Source organism: Nestor notabilis, unplaced genomic scaffold (assembly GCF_000696875.1).
Source record: "Nestor notabilis isolate BGI_N333 unplaced genomic scaffold, ASM69687v1 scaffold1757, whole genome shotgun sequence".
Taxonomy (NCBI): Eukaryota; Metazoa; Chordata; class Aves; order Psittaciformes; family Psittacidae; genus Nestor; species Nestor notabilis.
Genome location: NW_009936694.1, coordinates 25,158 through 42,847, shown reverse-complemented (window position 1 = coordinate 42,847; position 17,690 = coordinate 25,158). Strand labels below are relative to the sequence as shown.

At 39.6% G+C, this 17,690-nt stretch overlaps 1 protein-coding gene across 1 annotated transcript; it reads left to right on the top strand.

Moving 5' to 3' along the window:
* Window positions 1-5: 5 nt before the first annotated feature.
* Window positions 6-13,311, top strand: CHMP4C (charged multivesicular body protein 4C; the record flags this gene model as incomplete). The annotated part of the gene is made up of 5 exons (XM_010018448.1): window positions 6-69; window positions 7,169-7,346; window positions 8,290-8,404; window positions 11,346-11,454; window positions 13,247-13,311. Coding segments are annotated over 5 exons (531 nt in total), but the record flags the coding sequence as incomplete, so codon positions are not given.
* Between the last annotated feature and the right edge of the window lie 4,379 nt (window positions 13,312-17,690).

Sequence of the window (17,690 nt, the reverse complement as noted above, 5' to 3'; positions counted from 1 at the left end):
TGTACCTGGAGACGAGGATCGAGCGGGAGCTGGCGCTGGCCCGGCAGCACGGCACCAAGAACAAGCGAGGTGAGTCCCGACCTCCTGGTGGCCGGGCCCGCTGCCCTCCGCCCGCCGCCGGGTGGCTTGCGAGGCTTTAAATTCCAAGGTCCGAACGCCTCTAGGTCCTGGGTTCTGTTACGAGGTGTCGCGGGGGCCGTTGCTGGTTGTGCTCTGCCGGAATGCAGCGTGTTTGGTGGTTCGGTGGTGGGCTCAGAGCAACCATTGCCATGATCGTGTACGCTGGGACGGAACGATTGCTTTCTTGGGCATCTCTTGGTGTTTAAGGCGTTGTGGATTCACTGTGGTGGGATGATAAGAGGGTGCTTTGTTCCTCACTAATTTAGTGTCTGTGGTTCCCTGTGTCATACTTTCGTTTGTGCTTAGCAACACAGTCGATGCAAGCATCAACTGGATACATGCTGTGTGAAGTACTTCTGTTCAGTGTGGGAAGGGGATCACAGCTTGGGTCTTGAACATTGGTTGTGCATATAGTAAACGAGCTGAAGCATGTGAGGATCTTCAGTACATTCATGGATGAAAACAGGTTATATTCACTGTGAGAGTTAGCAACTGTTGGCAACTGAGGAACAAAGTCAGTGGTTTGCCTCAAATCACATAGGAAGTATGTGATACCACTAAAAAATGAATGATAGCTCAGAGTATTTGTGACTACTGGTCTGGGCTGCTGTTAGCTGTAGAGGAGAGGATACTAAGGGATAATAAGGTCTGGATCTTGCTTATACTGATGTTGGTATCTCTGGGAAGGAAATAATGGTAGCCAGTGTCTTGGGGGTATACAGGCATTTCAGAAATAAGTTAATTACTTCCTAAAGTCACCTGGAGTCCTTTTTGTCTACTCTGAGCTTTATTTTTCTTTACATCAAAACAGGAGGAAAACATTTTGAATTAACAATTCGTGGTATAACAAGAGTAGCTCTTTCATCTGCTTTTTCCATTGCTCAATACTTTAACAAATGGATGTGGTGTAACTTAGAACTTGTGTAGAGTTGTGTGTTAAACGTGTTTTGGTTAGCCCTTTAGTGGGCTAACCAAATACTTCTAATAATTTAGCATTTCATAATTATTAGCAAAAGGCAGATTAACTAAACTAACTTTTAGTTAGAAAGGATCTAAAAGCATGAGTCAAGATGGGACAGATCTGAAGGCACGGTCAGACAGAGGGAGTAAAGCCAGTTCAGCAGCATAACTGAGCCTGCTGCTCTGCAGCACAGTAGCTGTCAGGGCTGTCCCAGTCCCACACTTTCTACTCCCCTGGCTTCTATTGGAGTGTCTCTTGTCCCTTTGTGCAGGTACTGGCACCTGTGTGTAGATGCAGTGAGGGAGTTCAGGAAGGTGATCCAGCTGAGAATTAATTTGCTGTGGGACAAAGTGACAAGATAGCTCCCAGGACTTGGTTCATCATGCACATGCCTGGGCAGCAGGGTGGATGCAAGAAAACAGGGCAGCTCCTGTGACTGTAACAATTCCTGTTTAGATCCAGACACGCTGCTGTCGAATGCCATTCTAAGCCTGGACTTTAAGCTGTCATAGTTGTAGGAAGAAGAAATGCTCCCTACAGAGCATTTCCTTGGCAGAGCTCCCTGAAGGATGTGTTTCAGATGTATAGTGTTGTGGGGTTTTGTGGCTGGGTTATTTTTTTACCCTAGGTAGGTTAAGTTCCGTTTACCTGTTTGACTCGGCAGCTGCAGAAGTGCTCAAATACCTGTGAAGGAAAGGGTAGTGCACAGGCAGGAATGAGTACTTGTTGGGAGAAGGCAGATGTGCTTCTCCTTTAACTTGGCTGGTTGATGCTGGTTTCAGGTGTTTATTAGCCTTGTGCTTCAGGCGTGCACCATTTGTCATATGAAGCTTTTCTCCCGGATCTTTGTGTCTGCTGCTGTGCTCAGTGTGCAATTCCCCTAGTTCTTTACCTATGCGATTGTTTGTGGAGTCATGCTGCAAACTGGATTGTTGAGCTGATCATGGTTAAAAATAACTCCCTTTTATCTTGTTGTTTTCTCAGGACTGGATAGCTAAGGACAGTAAAGAGACATGAATAGGGCCAGAAGTGCTGAGTGGGATTCTTTTCATGCTGAAAATGGTTCTAAAGCCAAAATAGGATAGTGTAAATACAGTCAGAGGAGAAACAAGAGAAATTAATCTTGATGTGCTGAAGTGTTTGAATTTAGCAGGCTAGTGAATGAATTTAAATCCCTAAAAATACCTCTTCATTTGATGTCAGTTGCTTTACAGTTAATTGCTGTTGATTTACATGTGACAGTGTGTTAGCTGCTATACTGTACTACATAGTTCAAAGGAAATCTGTGCTAACCAGCATCTATTGTAGCATTATGTAAACATACACAGAAATGAGAGAATGAAAGTTTTAATCTATGTTGCTGTGTTAAAATGAATCTTTCAAAGGGACTTTGCAGGTAATTTTTAATGTTGATTTTTCTTAATCGCATCTATGGAGAAGCCTATGGAAACCAAAATGGAACTGTCCAAGGCCGGAGCCAGATGCATCTAGGTATAGAAAATGCACCAAATTAGCGTGATCTTGTTTGATTTTTAGGCGTGTGAGTCTGAGTCAGTTATACTGTCACAGGAGAGAGCAGATTCAAGCACCCGCAATTTTTCATGAGTTCATATGATTCTTGAAAGGGTTCACATGACATCAGTAGGCTTAACTTGATGTAAAAGCTGTAACATGCTAGCTATGCAAATAGATGTGAAACATCATTTAAATATTTTTGGCTTGTCTTTTATGAAGTGAGTAGCTCTGCAGTTCCTGCTGTGATACATCTCCAGCATTCTCCATTAATATCTTACTGTAGGCAGACCACTTGATGGTTTTCAAAACATGTATGTGTGTTGGAATTTCCTCCGCAGAAGTTATGTCATGATAAGCAATGTTTCTTTTCACAGTTACCACTGCCTTTTAATCTCTTCCCATTCCAGATACAAAGTCATTGTTCTTTTGGATATATCTCTTGCTGTATTTTTTTGGGTATCTCAGTTTCAGCCAGTGCACAGTTGCCAACTCCACCTGCAAACTGGCTTTTCATCTTCATTATTTTGAAGATCATACAGGAAAATTTAAAGGACAGAAAGTAATGCTGAGTATTTGAGAACTCTTTAAAAGGAAATGCGTTTCCTGAAGTGCACCTGTGCCCAAGAAAACGTACACGTGACTGGGTGGTGTTTCAGCCTGGAATCTTTCACAGAACCTAAAAAAAAAAATGGCTAAATGAGAAGAATAAAGTTGAAAGCAGCCATCCAAAGTAGGATTAAATCTTAACCATGAAGAGCCACATAGTGCCACTGGGGACAAAACCAATATAGAAAGTTGGAGTAACAGGTAGGCTTTTACAAGTAGATGCGGCTAAATATGTTGTGTGGTACATTTGGACAGGGCTTATGTAGCCATGTAGCATTCCTTTTCAGTGAGTTAGCTGTAACCAGAAGGCTGTTGAAAGCAAACAACAATATAGTAGTTGCATGTTAACACAGACAGGCCCGTCATGCCTATGGCAGGGTGCATGACAGGTTGGGGCTGAGGGTTTCTGGCAGAGATATGTGAGGAAGCCCTTAGTGTGTCTTTGTTCTGGGAATTACAGCTGTTGTTCTCTGATCTTCATGATCACATTTCAAGTGTCTTGCCATGAACTGGAGTGGTTATAACAAGTCAAATGCATTATTGTTCTTGAATTAGCCCCCCAGTTGTAACTGTATGTGGCTCAAGGTTTTAAGGATTATGAATGCTGCTAATGAGCTTACTGAGGGTGGTATGATTTTTTATGGCCTCATCAGCACTTTTGGTTGTCCGTGGTGTAAGGGAGATCAAAAGTTGTAATCCTTGTAGGAATGAAGTTGAGATCTGTGAACTGTATCTGAGAACGAGATCCAGTATTTTCACAGTGGTGTTATATTACCTGAAGAAACACTCTTCTTCTTCACCAGTTCCCCCTGAGAATTTTAATGGTTAAAAGACAATGCTTTTATTTGTACTTCAAAAGATAAAATCGTCTGTAATTCCTATACTAATGAGTGTTGGTGGTGGGCTAAAGGTGTTGATATCACTGTACTGTCTCTTTTCATTCTGATCTGTCATGAAACCATGTGAGGAGGGTGCCACAAATCTTTCTCTGTCACTAATTTTGTTCTATCCTTTAGAAATCTGGATATTAAATGTGTTCAGGATTACCGTTGCCCAGCTGGCTATTTCTGCTTCCTTAATGAAGCATAGTAATGATATTGGAAAAGAGTCCTTCTGTATGTTAATAACAGTAGTTCTTTAATATGCATACTTAAACCGAAATATTAGTCTGCTGGTGTTCCACCCTTTATGTTGGAAATAAAACCTCAGATTAAAAGCAGTGTTTCCTAGTCTGTGAGCTGTATCCTGCTTGCTGGAAATGTGCTAAAGCCCAGCCAAGTGCTGACCATTTAATTTTGAAATGCAGGAATTGAATCAGCTTCTTTGGAGCACAGTATGAGATGCTTTTTTTCCCCCCCAGGAGAAGACCTCCACCTCTTTCTGGTATTAGATAGACTTGCTTCTTCAGATCCTGCCTCTGTTTAGACTCTTCCTCCCTGGGCTGTCTCCCTTTGAAATCTTTGGAATGGGCTACACCCTTTCTCAGTGCCATTCTTAGACCTTCATTGGAGTAAGTTTATGTTCTCTGCTCCATTTCTTTATATTTTGATATATAAGTTCTTTTTCAGTTTGGTTGTTATACTGCAGTAGCATTTATGTGAAGCATTTCAACCTTCTTGTAAGAGTTACACACAAATTTTAAATGCTTGTATGTGCAGTAGAAAAGCACTTAAAATTCATAATAATCTGTAAACCAGAAAAATAGATTTCAAATAAGAAGGAGATTCTCCTAGCTATAGAAGCTGTTATAGCAAAACTGCACAATGAAGGGCAGTCATTTAATGAGAAAAATCATATAGTGTGGTGTGGGAATTTATTATGCCTTTGTAAGGAAGGAATATGAATTGATTTCCTGTCAAGTGCTTTGTTCTGTAAGTCACTGATAAAACTAAAGAGAATTAATAAAGATGATATGCTGCACTACAGTAATTAGGAAAACCTGTTTATGAATAGGTGAAGTCACACAGTTTAGCTTCTTCCATGGCTTCTTATGTTTGGGTGTGGTTTAATTAAGTATTAATACAGGAACCTTCAGGATTTTGAAAACACCTTCTTTGTATGTAACTGAGGAAATCCATTTTCTCCCTGAGCAGTCAGTAATAACAGCACCATTACAGAATTCCATTTCTGAAAAACAACGACTGGAAATACTGCCCTGTAGTAGCTACTTGCACCACTGGAAGCCTTTCTGCACCGGCTAGTTAGTGTTCCTCAGTCCACAGCACTTTGAAGCTCTCCCTGGCACAGCCAGTGTTATGCACAGTTTTAGACTATTGAATTTACCTGGACCCTCTGGTTTCCTAACCTAAGAATACAGGATCAAATTTTGATTCAACTGAAGCTAATGAAGGAAGTGATTGGTGTCCTAATACATAATAAGCATAAATAAGTAGGGAAATGGTAAGTATGTAAAAAGATATTTGGGATTAAATCCAACTGATGTATTTTGGAATTGCTAATGAGAATCTTACAATTCTCACATTTGCAGTTTACATGACATCACCTGGTGTTCATGCTTTCAGAGTATGCATGATCTTTGGACCATCCTCCAAAACCTGGGAAGATCCTGAATTTGAATACTGTGATTAATCTGTTGTGCTTGTGGTTTGCTGTCCTGAAACATTTTACTGTAGGTGCTAGAATCATCGAATGGTTTGGGTTGGAAGATCATCTTAAAGATCATCTCGTTCCAGCCCCCCTGCCATAGGAAGGGACACCTTCCATTAAACCAGGTTGCTCTTAGCCTGTGTGAATGCTTATTCTCATACAGCTCACAATGAGCAATCTTGACCATGTTGATTCAGGCATTTGTCAACAAAGCACTAGATTATTTTTTTTAGTGCAAAGTTGTGTATCCCAGTGTCAAGGTTCAGTATTATTGTACAAGGGTAATTAGTCGAATAGGAAAGCAACAGTAATTACTGCTGTTGGTTGAGTTTGGGGGGCTGCAGTGCTGCTGTTGCTTGCTGGCTCTGAACCTGATTTAAAAATAGAATGTAAGAGAAAAGGGAAAGGACATGGCTGTTAATAGCATTGAAAAACCTATGGGTTACCTCAGTGTCTTGGTTTTGTTTGTTTGTCTTCTTGCCTGGCACATGTGTAGGTTGGAAAGGACAGTGGTCAGGAAATGCTTGTGGCAAGATTGTGTGTGTTCCACACCCAGAGGCCAAGCGAAAGTTCTTTTCTCCTTCTGCTTGTCACATGCATTCATTCAGTTAATGATTTACTCTGGGCAAAGTACGCTGCTCATAATATAGCAAATATAAAAGACTAATCTTGACGATTTACAAAGTTAATGGGGAGTAGATGGACTTGACTGTGGCTGTGTCTACAAAATTCTGTATGTTTTCAAGTTCTGAGGTTTAAAGATCGTGCTCGTAAGTGATTATAAAGAAATAGACGCAGATGAAAGCCAGAGGAATATGAGTCTTCATCTGATCTAATGACCTGCTTGGTTAGGCCATTTAGGCTTTCCATTGCATCTGACAGTTTCTGCTGCTGAGACAAAGTTTAGAAAGCAGCACTGATGGACGTGTGGTTATCATGACAGATCTTCTTACACTGTCTTCTTTAGTTTTTACTTATTTTTTGCAACCTCTTCTTTTCTTTCTTTACCCTGTTTCCTCTTTTCTGACTTCTCTCTGATGTTTTTCTTTTTCCTCCCCATCTTCCCTGCTTTGCCTGTGTGCACAGGATGGAGTTCACGATCTCCCACAGTGGAGGAAGAAGATGCTCTTCCTTGTGGTGTTCAAAGGAGTTAATCTAAAAGAGGCTTCCCAGCATGTTCACGCAACAGCATGTTGGTGATAAACAGGCTGCTGATCTGTTGTGGTCAAAGTTTGTCTCCATACTAGTAAGGTATGAGGGTAAGAATTATAAATTCTGCAGGTTGGCTTGGTGCTGAACTTCTTGCCCTTGCATTTTGCTATAAAAATACACAGTGCACTTTGCCTCTTCCCATTCCAGCTGCCTTACAAGCACTGAAGAGAAAAAAGAGATATGAGAAACAGTTGACTCAAATTGATGGGACACTTTCAACCATTGAGTTCCAGAGAGAGGCACTGGAGAATTCCCACACCAACACAGAAGTGCTCAAGAATATGGGCTATGCTGCACAAGCTATGAAAAAAGTACATGAAAATATGTAAGTGCTAATAGCTTTCAAGTTGAGCTTACTAACCACTTTCAAGCTATTTCATCACTGAAGAGTATTTTATCAAGTCAGACTGTTTTGACTTAATTTTTGGTTCAGGCATTTAATGTCAGGAATGCTATTGACGCTGTGTTGTTACATTTGGCAGAAAAATGTCTTTTCTTAACAGCTAGTCTCGAAGGAAGCTCGCTTAACTAGACAGATCCATGTGGTACCTGATTGGTTTTTTTTAAGCCTGCCTTGGCAGTGGAGACTGGCCTCTGCCCTTGGTTTTTTGGGAAGAAAACTTAGTTGAAGAAACTAAGTGGACATTTTTCCTCAAAGTCTGTAAGCTGGACTGTGTGATTCAAAGTACTAATTAGACCTGAATAAAGGAGAGGGATTTTTTTTTTTGTCTGTGTAGTATTTTTATATGTTCTATGTTGTTTCATGAGCTGTTTTCCTGCCTGAATAAACAGTTAAATGAGAAAGGTTGTTCTGGGAGAAGTAAACAGGAACTGAAACAGTAATGAAGTTAACAATAAGGGGAAGGTGTAAAATTGAGTATAGTCCTTGTTAAGTTCCCCCCAGTTTAACATCTTAAAAGATCCATCTGTAAAGATGCTGACTTTGGGAAAGAGATGGCATTTGCCCAGAGGATGTGACTCTTGGCTGGCAGAGGTATGAGAAGCACAGAGAGGGAGAGAGACACAAACTGCTGCAGTTAGACTTTTTTTACAATCCCAAAGTGGAAGAAATTTGACTGGCTGGAACACACGGAAGCTTGCCAGGAAACATTAAGGTGTAGGTGAAGGAAATTATTCCCTGTGAAGTCTGCTGTTTATATGCAGCCATGACATAAAAAGAAAATAGAGTCTGTTGATGTTTTTCTAAGTCTCTTTTGTAGGATTTGAATGAAGTATCTTTTAAAAATGTTTCTGTGTTATCTTGCCAGGGACTTGAACAAAATTGATGATTTGATGCAAGATATCACTGAACAGCAAGATGTTGCCCAGGAAATTTCAGATGCTATCTCAAACCGAGCCACTTTCGGTGATGAGTTTGATGAGGTTAGTACTTCAGGCCTGCGAGTTTTAGCTGTTAAATGACTCCATAGTTATTTTGTTGTTGTTTTCTGGTGGCTTGTTCTGGTGGTTTGTTTCTCAAAAGGTGTTGGAGTGAAATTCCTTGGTTCTAGCTTACCCCATCTAGGATGTTTTCCTACTTCTCATATATATATATGTGTGTGTGTGTGTATAAAAATATATATGCATATCTATTTATAAATATACATAACATAACTATACAATAAAAATATGAAAAATATTAAAATACTTCTATTTGTATATAAATTTTAAGAAAGACAAGTTTAACTGCACTCCTGTAGTTACTCTCATTTGTACCATGGGAGGAGGAGGTCACTAAAACATGTAATTTGTACTTCTACAAGTGGACACTGAAACATGTAATTTTTTGTGCTCCAAATAGACATCCGTTTGACTAAGTGCATATTCGTATGCCATGAACAGGCAGCTGTCCACAATCCTGAATATTTGGACCAGGTTTTTAAGGTCATTTTTGGTGCTGGAAGATGCAGGTGCTTTCCCTGTTTTCCAGATTTTCTGCAGAAGTAGATCCATTAGGTTGACCGGGGGGGAAGGGAGGTTTTGTTCAACAGTTATAATTTGTTGAGAACAGTAATGATTCTTTGTATTTTATTCCCATTATCTGCTTTTCTATTTTTCCACTTTGAATGTAAATAGACTTTTCAAGAAACATTTAATCATTACTGGCACAAGGAATGGGATTTGACCTGTGCAAACTGGGTTTCAAACAGCTGAAAAACATTGCCATCCTGAACAGCTATACAGTATAATTTACGTTTCCTCATTGCTTAAATTTTAGGAGTCTAGACTTAGTAAGCGTGTTGTAGATTGACCTGGAAGTTCTAAGAGATACTAGTCTAAGCTGATGGACACATTTCCTGTTCTGGGAGACTAAGCCACTGTCACATGGGGCATCATTTTATCAGCACATGCTTTTGTATTGGGGTCTCATGCTTGTAGGATTTGTCCAGTAACTGGGAAATTTGGTCTGGAGGACACTTCAGCTTGAGAGCACTGGACTCAGTGGATTAATTGCTGGGTTATGAGGTGATTTGTGTTGGAGGATGACATTTAATTTTGTTTTTTTGGAGGACATTTTGACCACACACGTGGATTTCCTCTTCATATGTGTGCCATGGGTGTAAGGAGATCATGGAAGCATGTAATTTCTATTGCTCCAGACAGACACAGAAACTTAAGGGTTATTTCTCCTTGGATTGACACAGTGTATGTCTTGAAAAGTGCAAAAAAGCTCTGTCCTGCCTAAGTAGGATGCTGACTGGGAGAGGTGATCCTTTCCTGGAGGCTTGCTTCTGATGTGAAATACACATATTCCAGTGGACAAAGTCTGGAACCTGAGAGTTCACATGGTATCTTCCCCCTGCTCTCTTTTTGGCCTAGGTTCAAGAGGAGAGAGGAGATTTGTTATAGCTATTGCAATACTCCACAGCCTAGTTCTAAAGCAGTTCCTGAGTTGTGGGAAATCTAAGTTAAATGTATGCTTGAGGACGAGAATAACTTGTCTCCCACTTAGAGATTCTTGCCACTACATTATTATGTTAAAGTTGGAGGAGTCATGATCATGGTTTTCTTTTCTTTTTTTAAAGAGAGCCTGTTGTGGCTGATACTACCTCTGAATTGTTTATGTGTTCAGCAGAGGTTGGTAAGGACTAGTTTGGTATTGGAGGGTGTTAGATGACCATCCAGAGGTCTTCAGAAATACCTGTTTCCATTGACTGTACAACAACTTGGACACTAACTTTTTAAAGAAGCTTGTATTTACAGCACTGCCTGAGGCACTTAAAGTGCAGACACATTTGCACTTCAGCTAAATGCGTAAGTTAGACCTGGGGCCCCAAACTTGCACATTTCTTTGAGAGATCAGCTGTCAATTGAACATCATCAGCTATAGACCCAATGCTGAAATTTATAGATGGTATCCTAGCATTTGCACTGTGAACTAGGTCAGGTAAGCAAACTAGCCTTTCTTTGGCCTTAAGATATAAAACCATGAGAAAGCAAGTCTGAGAAGGCCTGTAGTGACTATGTGGTTATCATTTTAACTTCCACATTGGTGATAAGTTAGGTATAAATGGGTAGGCAAAGCCCATTTCAATACCTATTACATCTGGCGTTGCTACAGCCATTTTTTCCCATTCTTTCTTTTTAAGCTATTTTATCAAAGTGGCAAAGGTCCATTTCTCTACAAATACGTAATATTTAGCTTCCTTTCTTTGAGAAAGTCCAGCCAACAAATAGGCTTTTTAAAAAAAGTGTATAGCCTTTTTTGTTTCTTTTTAATATACAAATGGTTTAGCTCATCTGTCCAAATCAGCTTTTGCAGCTAAAAGTCCAAGCATGTTGCATGCTTCAGGAGTGAATAACAGGGCCCAGAAGGACAGCTCTGATTCTAGCGCTCCTTTGAAATCATATGTAATCTGGACTTGTGTGATAGGGTTGAAGCATAATATTCAATGTCAGCCTACCATATAAACAGTGGAAACTGTTTGCCTTTAAAACAGAAGAAATTGCACATTAAAATTAGAATCTGTTAAAGACTACAGGCTCCAGGTTGGAAGCAAACCTGAGGATGGTATTGGGACTTTTTTTTCCTGTTTGCCTTTTTGATAAATATTACACTGCCATCAGTTTTCTTTCTAATTTTATTCCTTGTCCTGTTTCTAACTTCCATTATTATTCTTACAACTTTCAATAAGGTTTGTGGTTATCACCCACATTTAGTAAGAATCATACTTGTGATACGCTGTTTTTTCATATTTATTTTCAGGTGTAAACTGGGTTCTTTTGTTTCAGTAGAGTTTTGTTTTATGGTGGTTAAATGTGCCCTTGCCTGAGATCACTGTCAAGACAATGAAACTGAAAATAATGTTTTCCTTGAATTTAGGATGAGTTGATGGCAGAATTAGAAGAACTGGAGCAAGAAGAATTGAACAAGGGAATGAGAGATGTCAGGTTGCCAAGTGTTCCGTCCACATCACTGCCTTCTCGCCCTGGTAAACTGCCTGCTTGCCATTTTACATTTCTCATGATTAAGCCATGATGTGAGAAGGAGAGGAAGAGAGCATTTCAAATATATACTTAACTGTGGTTTAACTTTTAAAGTATTATAGATGCCTTTTCTTTTTTGTATCTGTTTATCAGAAAAAACAGAATGGTGTTTTGCTTTCCTGTATGAAAGAATTTAGCACAAATTCTCTGTAGATCTGGGGAGACAAACTCGGGGAACTTGACCTTGGGCATGTACTGATGCATCTCCTGAAATGGAGTGAGATTGGATGATGGCAGTACTTGTTTTTTTTCTTTTCTTTTGGCAATTACAACCTTAGTCTTTTTAAATTGGAGTCTGACCTAGATTCAAAATGTTTGCGTCACAAAGATCCAGCTTTGTAGGGTAGTGGTTTGATATTTACCACTGGTATTTTAATTAGAAATGAAGGAAGCAGCAGGAAGTACACATTAAAAGAAATACTGTCATTCCTTAGTTTGCTTTCTACAGAACAGGCTTATTCCTGGTATTAAGCGGTAGCCTTATTTTTCTGTAGTTCTGCCCTGTTCATTTTGAATTAAGCCAGAGACAGCTGACTTTTACTACACCTTAAACCATCTCCCTATTGTCCTTTACCAGCTGAAAGACTTGCTGTGTACTGATGTTAGTAAAACAGTGTAAATGTTTAATGGTGAGGACAGCACATACATTACACAGGTTGTTTATGGTGCATTCTGCTGCAGAACAGGTTACTTAGACCAGCTCAGCTCAGAGACTCTTACGTGTGTTTTGGCAGACAGCACTTAAATCCTGAGAGGCAGTTTTAAATGTTCAAACTGGGATTGTGGCCTCATCTGCTGAAGTCAGTTGCAGAACAGCTTGTAAAAAGAAAAAAAGGATTGTGGAGAACCCAGTGCAAATTGCAGTCTGGGCATTTATGACTTGTTCATACATCCTTTTCCAGATCCAGCTGCCCCAGTTGACAATTTTATTAAACCCAGGCCATCTCCATATTCTTCTCACTATCATAATTTGCTGCTTCATCTGTCTGTATGGCTGCTTCAGGCAAAATTAGCTGGTTACAGTTCTATAATTTAAGGCCTTGAAAAACCAGTTTATCTTTTCTGAAACTCCATGCTTACTGTTACACAGCAATAGTAAAATAAGAATTGTTAATGTTTCTCATTGGAGGTACATGTTACCCTCCTAATTTCATAGATGAAGAAACTGAGATGGAGCAAGTCACAGTGATCTTCCCCAGTTGCATTGTGAGTCAGGGGCGCTTTTAGAGTAGGGACTGGTCAACTGATGTCACCTGAACAAAGACAGTTCAGGATTTTCTTTCTTCCTTTTAACAAACAGCACCTCTCATTAGAGCAGGGTGAGACTGGACCTGCACATGCAGGGCTCTTCAGTGCTATTTGGAGAGGCAGCAGGATGTGCAGCCAGGCAGGGATCGGTCACTCTTGCCTGCTCAAGTGAGAGAACTGGCAGCATTCTTGGGGACCCTTTATGTGACAACTCTTAGAGGTTAAATGTATTTTCTGTGGGAGCCTTTCAGTAGGAGTTACCTCAGACCTATATTGTTAACCTCAGGGTTATGTTTGAGATTAACAATGGGAGCAAAGTAGTTGCATCCCTCACCAGTTTCATTACTGTATTACCTAGGTTTAGCTTGCTACTCAATAAATTAATCTGAGATCTTCAGACTGAGAAGCACTATGTAAGTCCTTGCTAACAAGTAAAATTATTCTGACTGTTACATTTAGTTGATGGTTATTGTTACTCTCTCTTTGCAGCATCAACCAGGAAGAGAGCAGAGGATGAAGATGAAATGAAGCAGCTTGCTGCCTGGGCTTCATAAGACCATGGTCTTTTTATAACAGTGAACATTATAGTGAAGATGTACAGAGCTGTAAAGCTGTTTTATAACTACTGATTTAGTGTGGTTTCATTTCATGCAGGCTATACTTTATGGCCAATCTTGCTAAGAATAGTGTTACTGCCGTATTACAAAACTAGTTTAAAATAAACAAATTAAAAATGCAATAGTTGCCAAAACCTCCAAGCATCAAACTTTTTTTCAGCCTTGGCCAGAGATTTGTTTTGTTATTAGTATCATTTTTTATTAGGTGATGTCGTACTATATCTGTCTGGTTTGTGAAACCTGTGTACCTCACACACACAGCTGGATTTGTTGCTGAAATGCGAAAGTTAAAGTCATTAAGGCCCTATCCTCGAGGGTTATTTGTTTCAGACTATTTGAATATTAGCAGAACAGCTTTATATATGTCCTGACTTGCAAGTTCCTTTGAGCCCAAGAGCTAATAGCCATTCATTTGGACATGGAGATTTAAACAGACTGCCTGGAGCAATTTATGGTGACCTAGATATTAAGAGGAGACTCTTATGTAGGTTTTTGAAGTGGGATAGGTATTTTTGGTTTAACTTTGGCCACAATATTCTATGTACTTCTATAGGTCGGGTTGGATTGTATTTTGAACTATTTCCTACTCAGTTAAAGAACAGTTTTACAGTGATTGGGGAAAATGAAATGTCCAAGTTCTTACAGATCTTTGCCAAACAAAACTGACTTCTGCTGACCCTGTCAAAAATCTGGAAGAGATTTGACCTTCCTTTGTTCTCCTCTACTGTGTCTTTCTAGGCTGAGTCTTTCCTTTGTATGATAATACCTATCTTCAAGGCAATTAGTAACACATTTTTAATTATACAGTTTTAAAATAATCTTAATTTCTGAGCATTTAGTTCTTTTCTCTTATTCAATTTCTGAACGGAAATAATACCAGCATATTGCATTCAAAATGCCTTTTTAACCCTGGTTAAAAGCTGATTCTGGATTAATTGTAAAGTTGGCGTGTTACTGTCCAACTGACAGCTTTATAGCTTGAGGAACAAATGCCACTCTGAGTGCTAAACTACTACATAGAGAAAATAGAGAAATCACTGTTCTAGTACAAAACAAGAATTAAATAGGCTGCTTTGTACTAACAAATTTTATTAAATGAAACTTAAGCTCTATGCTAGTAGTCTGCTGTCAATCACACGGAAATAGTAAAACACTGTGGAGTTCCAAGGGATGTGGTAAGCAGGGTGACATCAATCTAGGTTTCTTGTTTTCATATTAATTTAAATTTGCTGATGACTGAGCCACTTCGGATATAGTGGGAGATTTGGTTTCTGTAGATGTTGCAGTGGAAGGCTGACCCCTTCTCCTGTGGGCTTTAGGCTATAATGTTCTCGGTGTTCAGCTGCAATAGGCTTCAGCTTCTTAGATTTTAGGTTAAGCATAAGCTAATGTGTGTTTCTGGACATGGCATGCTGATGTGCTCAGAACTTTTCCACTTGACTTCATGGATGAAACCCCACATTTACAAACCCTGTGGAGAGATTCAGTTTTTCAGGACTTTTTTATTCTCTGTAGTGGAATTGCTTTTGGTTTGCATCCGTATGAAAGGACAATCAAGCTTTGCCACTTTACTTTGGATGCATTTCCTACTCAGAAAAAAACCAAGTATGTTAATTCTGTCCCAAGGTTTGGAGGTACCAGAAAAATTGTTCCTTTCTGCTGAGAGTGGAGAAAACCTGGAAATATGCAGGTTTAATTATTTATTTTTTTTTTTAACAAACAAAGCCACAAAAAACCCAATCTGCTTAAATTTAAAAATACATTTTGAACTCTCAGTAGGAAATCGAACACTAACAAAATGTTTCTCAGTTTTAATGCTTGCTGGTATTCAGAATGAGATGCCAGCTGAGAGCAGGCATGTTTAATAAAATGACAAATATTTGGAGTTACTTAGAATCCATTTGCTAATCCTTTTGGCTGGAATCCCGTTTTCAAGGTATGTAATCTATGCAAGTCTCTGAACTGGGGACAGAAGGTATTAATATACACTGATTGCACCACTGTGTGAGGCTGGCCTTGTGCCTGTGGACACATCTGATATTTCTAAATGTGAGGCCATACCAACATGGTCCTGTGCTTAGCTTGGAAAGGCTGGCTTCTAGCATCTTTTCTGGGTTGAATTAGTAGTTTTCCAATACTTGGCACTTCACGTAGCATTTGGTATATTTAAAGTGCTCTACAACATAGCCAAAATAGGTTTCTAAGCTTCCAGTTTGAAACTAAAGTGATTTTCAGTCTGCTTTGGAAAACGTGGACCTGCTGTTTTATGTAGGAACTTCGCATGTGAACACCCTACAAGAGCGTAGAAATCTAGGGAAGGTCTTCTCCTTTGCAAGCTAGCATCTGGCTGCCGACTTTCAGTGATGTTTTGGCCAAGTGTTGACCCTAGGAAGGTTCAAGTGTCTTCAGCTTATTGATTTCAGATCAGACACTTTAGGAACAAGATTTGCAAAGGGTGAAGAAAATAAACTGGTCATTCAGATGAGCTCCCATAAAAGCTTGTGTGTGGTGGCTGGTGGTTCTGGAGGAGAGGGTCACATTCCAGTTCATAGGCTAGGATATAAGCGGTTGGTGAAACTATACTCAGAGATACTGTAGTCATGTGCACACACCAAAATACAGTATGGACCTCCAGAACCAGAGTTGTTGACAGTGTTGTCTGGGAGGCGATAGGTGATGGGTTTTCTTCAAAAGCAGAGGGGCTCTTAATTCAGCTGAGGTGGTGGCTCTCTCCTTCATAAATTCAGATGACACTATGACAAATGGCTCTTCCTTCTTTGAACGTATGTTTCTCTTCGTGCCAAGATGGTATTTGTTTAGTATGTAAGCAGATGAGAATGAACAGCGTCAACGTGTTGCTGTAAATGTACTCTCTGTTAACTGGAACATATTTTACAAGGGGGCTGGCAGCAGATGGTGCACTGTAGCTGACTTCCTTTCTTGTTTCTCATCTATCTTGAGAAAGTTTTCTTCTCTGAACAGGCTTGGACATTTTTAATCTCAATATCTTTAAAAGGGGGGAAATGTATCAATAAAAAGTAAAAATAATATATATATGCTGTAAATAAGTATTTTGGTGTCATGTATGTGTTATATGATTGTATTAAATTTATTTTCCTATCAGGCAAGACTGTAAGTACTCTCCTTACACTGTCATCAGGATACAGTGCTCTTTAGAGGATATGAGGATATTATGAAATACTGTTTTAATGTATTAATCTTTCAGCATCAGGTTAGAATTCAGGAATTCTTCGAAGCTGAGTTGGTTTAAAAAAACAGCCAAACAGTAAAAAAATCCCAAACCAGCATATGCTGTGGTGTTTGGACTGCATTCCTTGACAATTAGCAGTTGTTTATCAAGCGGTTCTTTTATTTTAACATGTCCAAAATACCTACTTCACTTCACCACCCCCCAACCCATGATCTCTTCATTGTTTCATAAATGTACGTATTTCACTTTCCAGGCCCTAGCGGAAAGGAAGAATGGACAGGTCTTTTAAACATGAAAAATTACTATAGGCAAGGCTGAATTAAAATAATGCAGTTTTTCATGCAGCTCATTAGAATTCTAAAATAAATATGTGTGTGTATAGCATTTCATACTTGATGTACATGCACACATGTGTATATACTAGATGATCTTAAGGTCTTTTCCAACCCTAACTGTTCTATGATTCTATGATATGCACATGTATACAGTGTTGGAGCAGTGACTTAAGACCATCATTCATTATCTGATGTGGAAAGGGGTCAATGGCTTGGGCACTTCATCGTTACTGTTTTGTAGAGCTTAAAGCCTTCATCACAAAACCTCAAGGAACTGTTACAGTATGTGCACATGCGGCTGTGTGTACAGCTCTGGGGGGTGGGCAGGGATGGGGAGTGTTTCTGCTGAGAAAATCTCAGTTTTTCATGATGTAGAACCTAAATTATTATGCCACTTTTTTAGAAACATAAGGAGCAAGCTTTAGTCTCAAAAATGACTGAGCAGCAGAGACCAGCCTGAACATCTTAAGAAACGGCAAATACCAGGTGTCTAATCTCATAGCTGTCGTGTTTTCTCACGTTTGTCCCTGTTGCAGAGACCATTACAAGACCCACCACTGTAGCACCGTTCAGTCAGATGCGCACTGCACAGAAAACCTGCTCGGTTCGTGTGACTGGTCACTGTTTAAGTGGTTTATTGTTTTGTTATCAACATGTAATTACCTGGCCATCACTGAACTCTTGGGATCAATATCTGCAGTGCAACAGATGCAGTTATGAAATGTTAGTATGTGCCTAGAAATTTCTAAACACCCCTGTACAACTCGGAT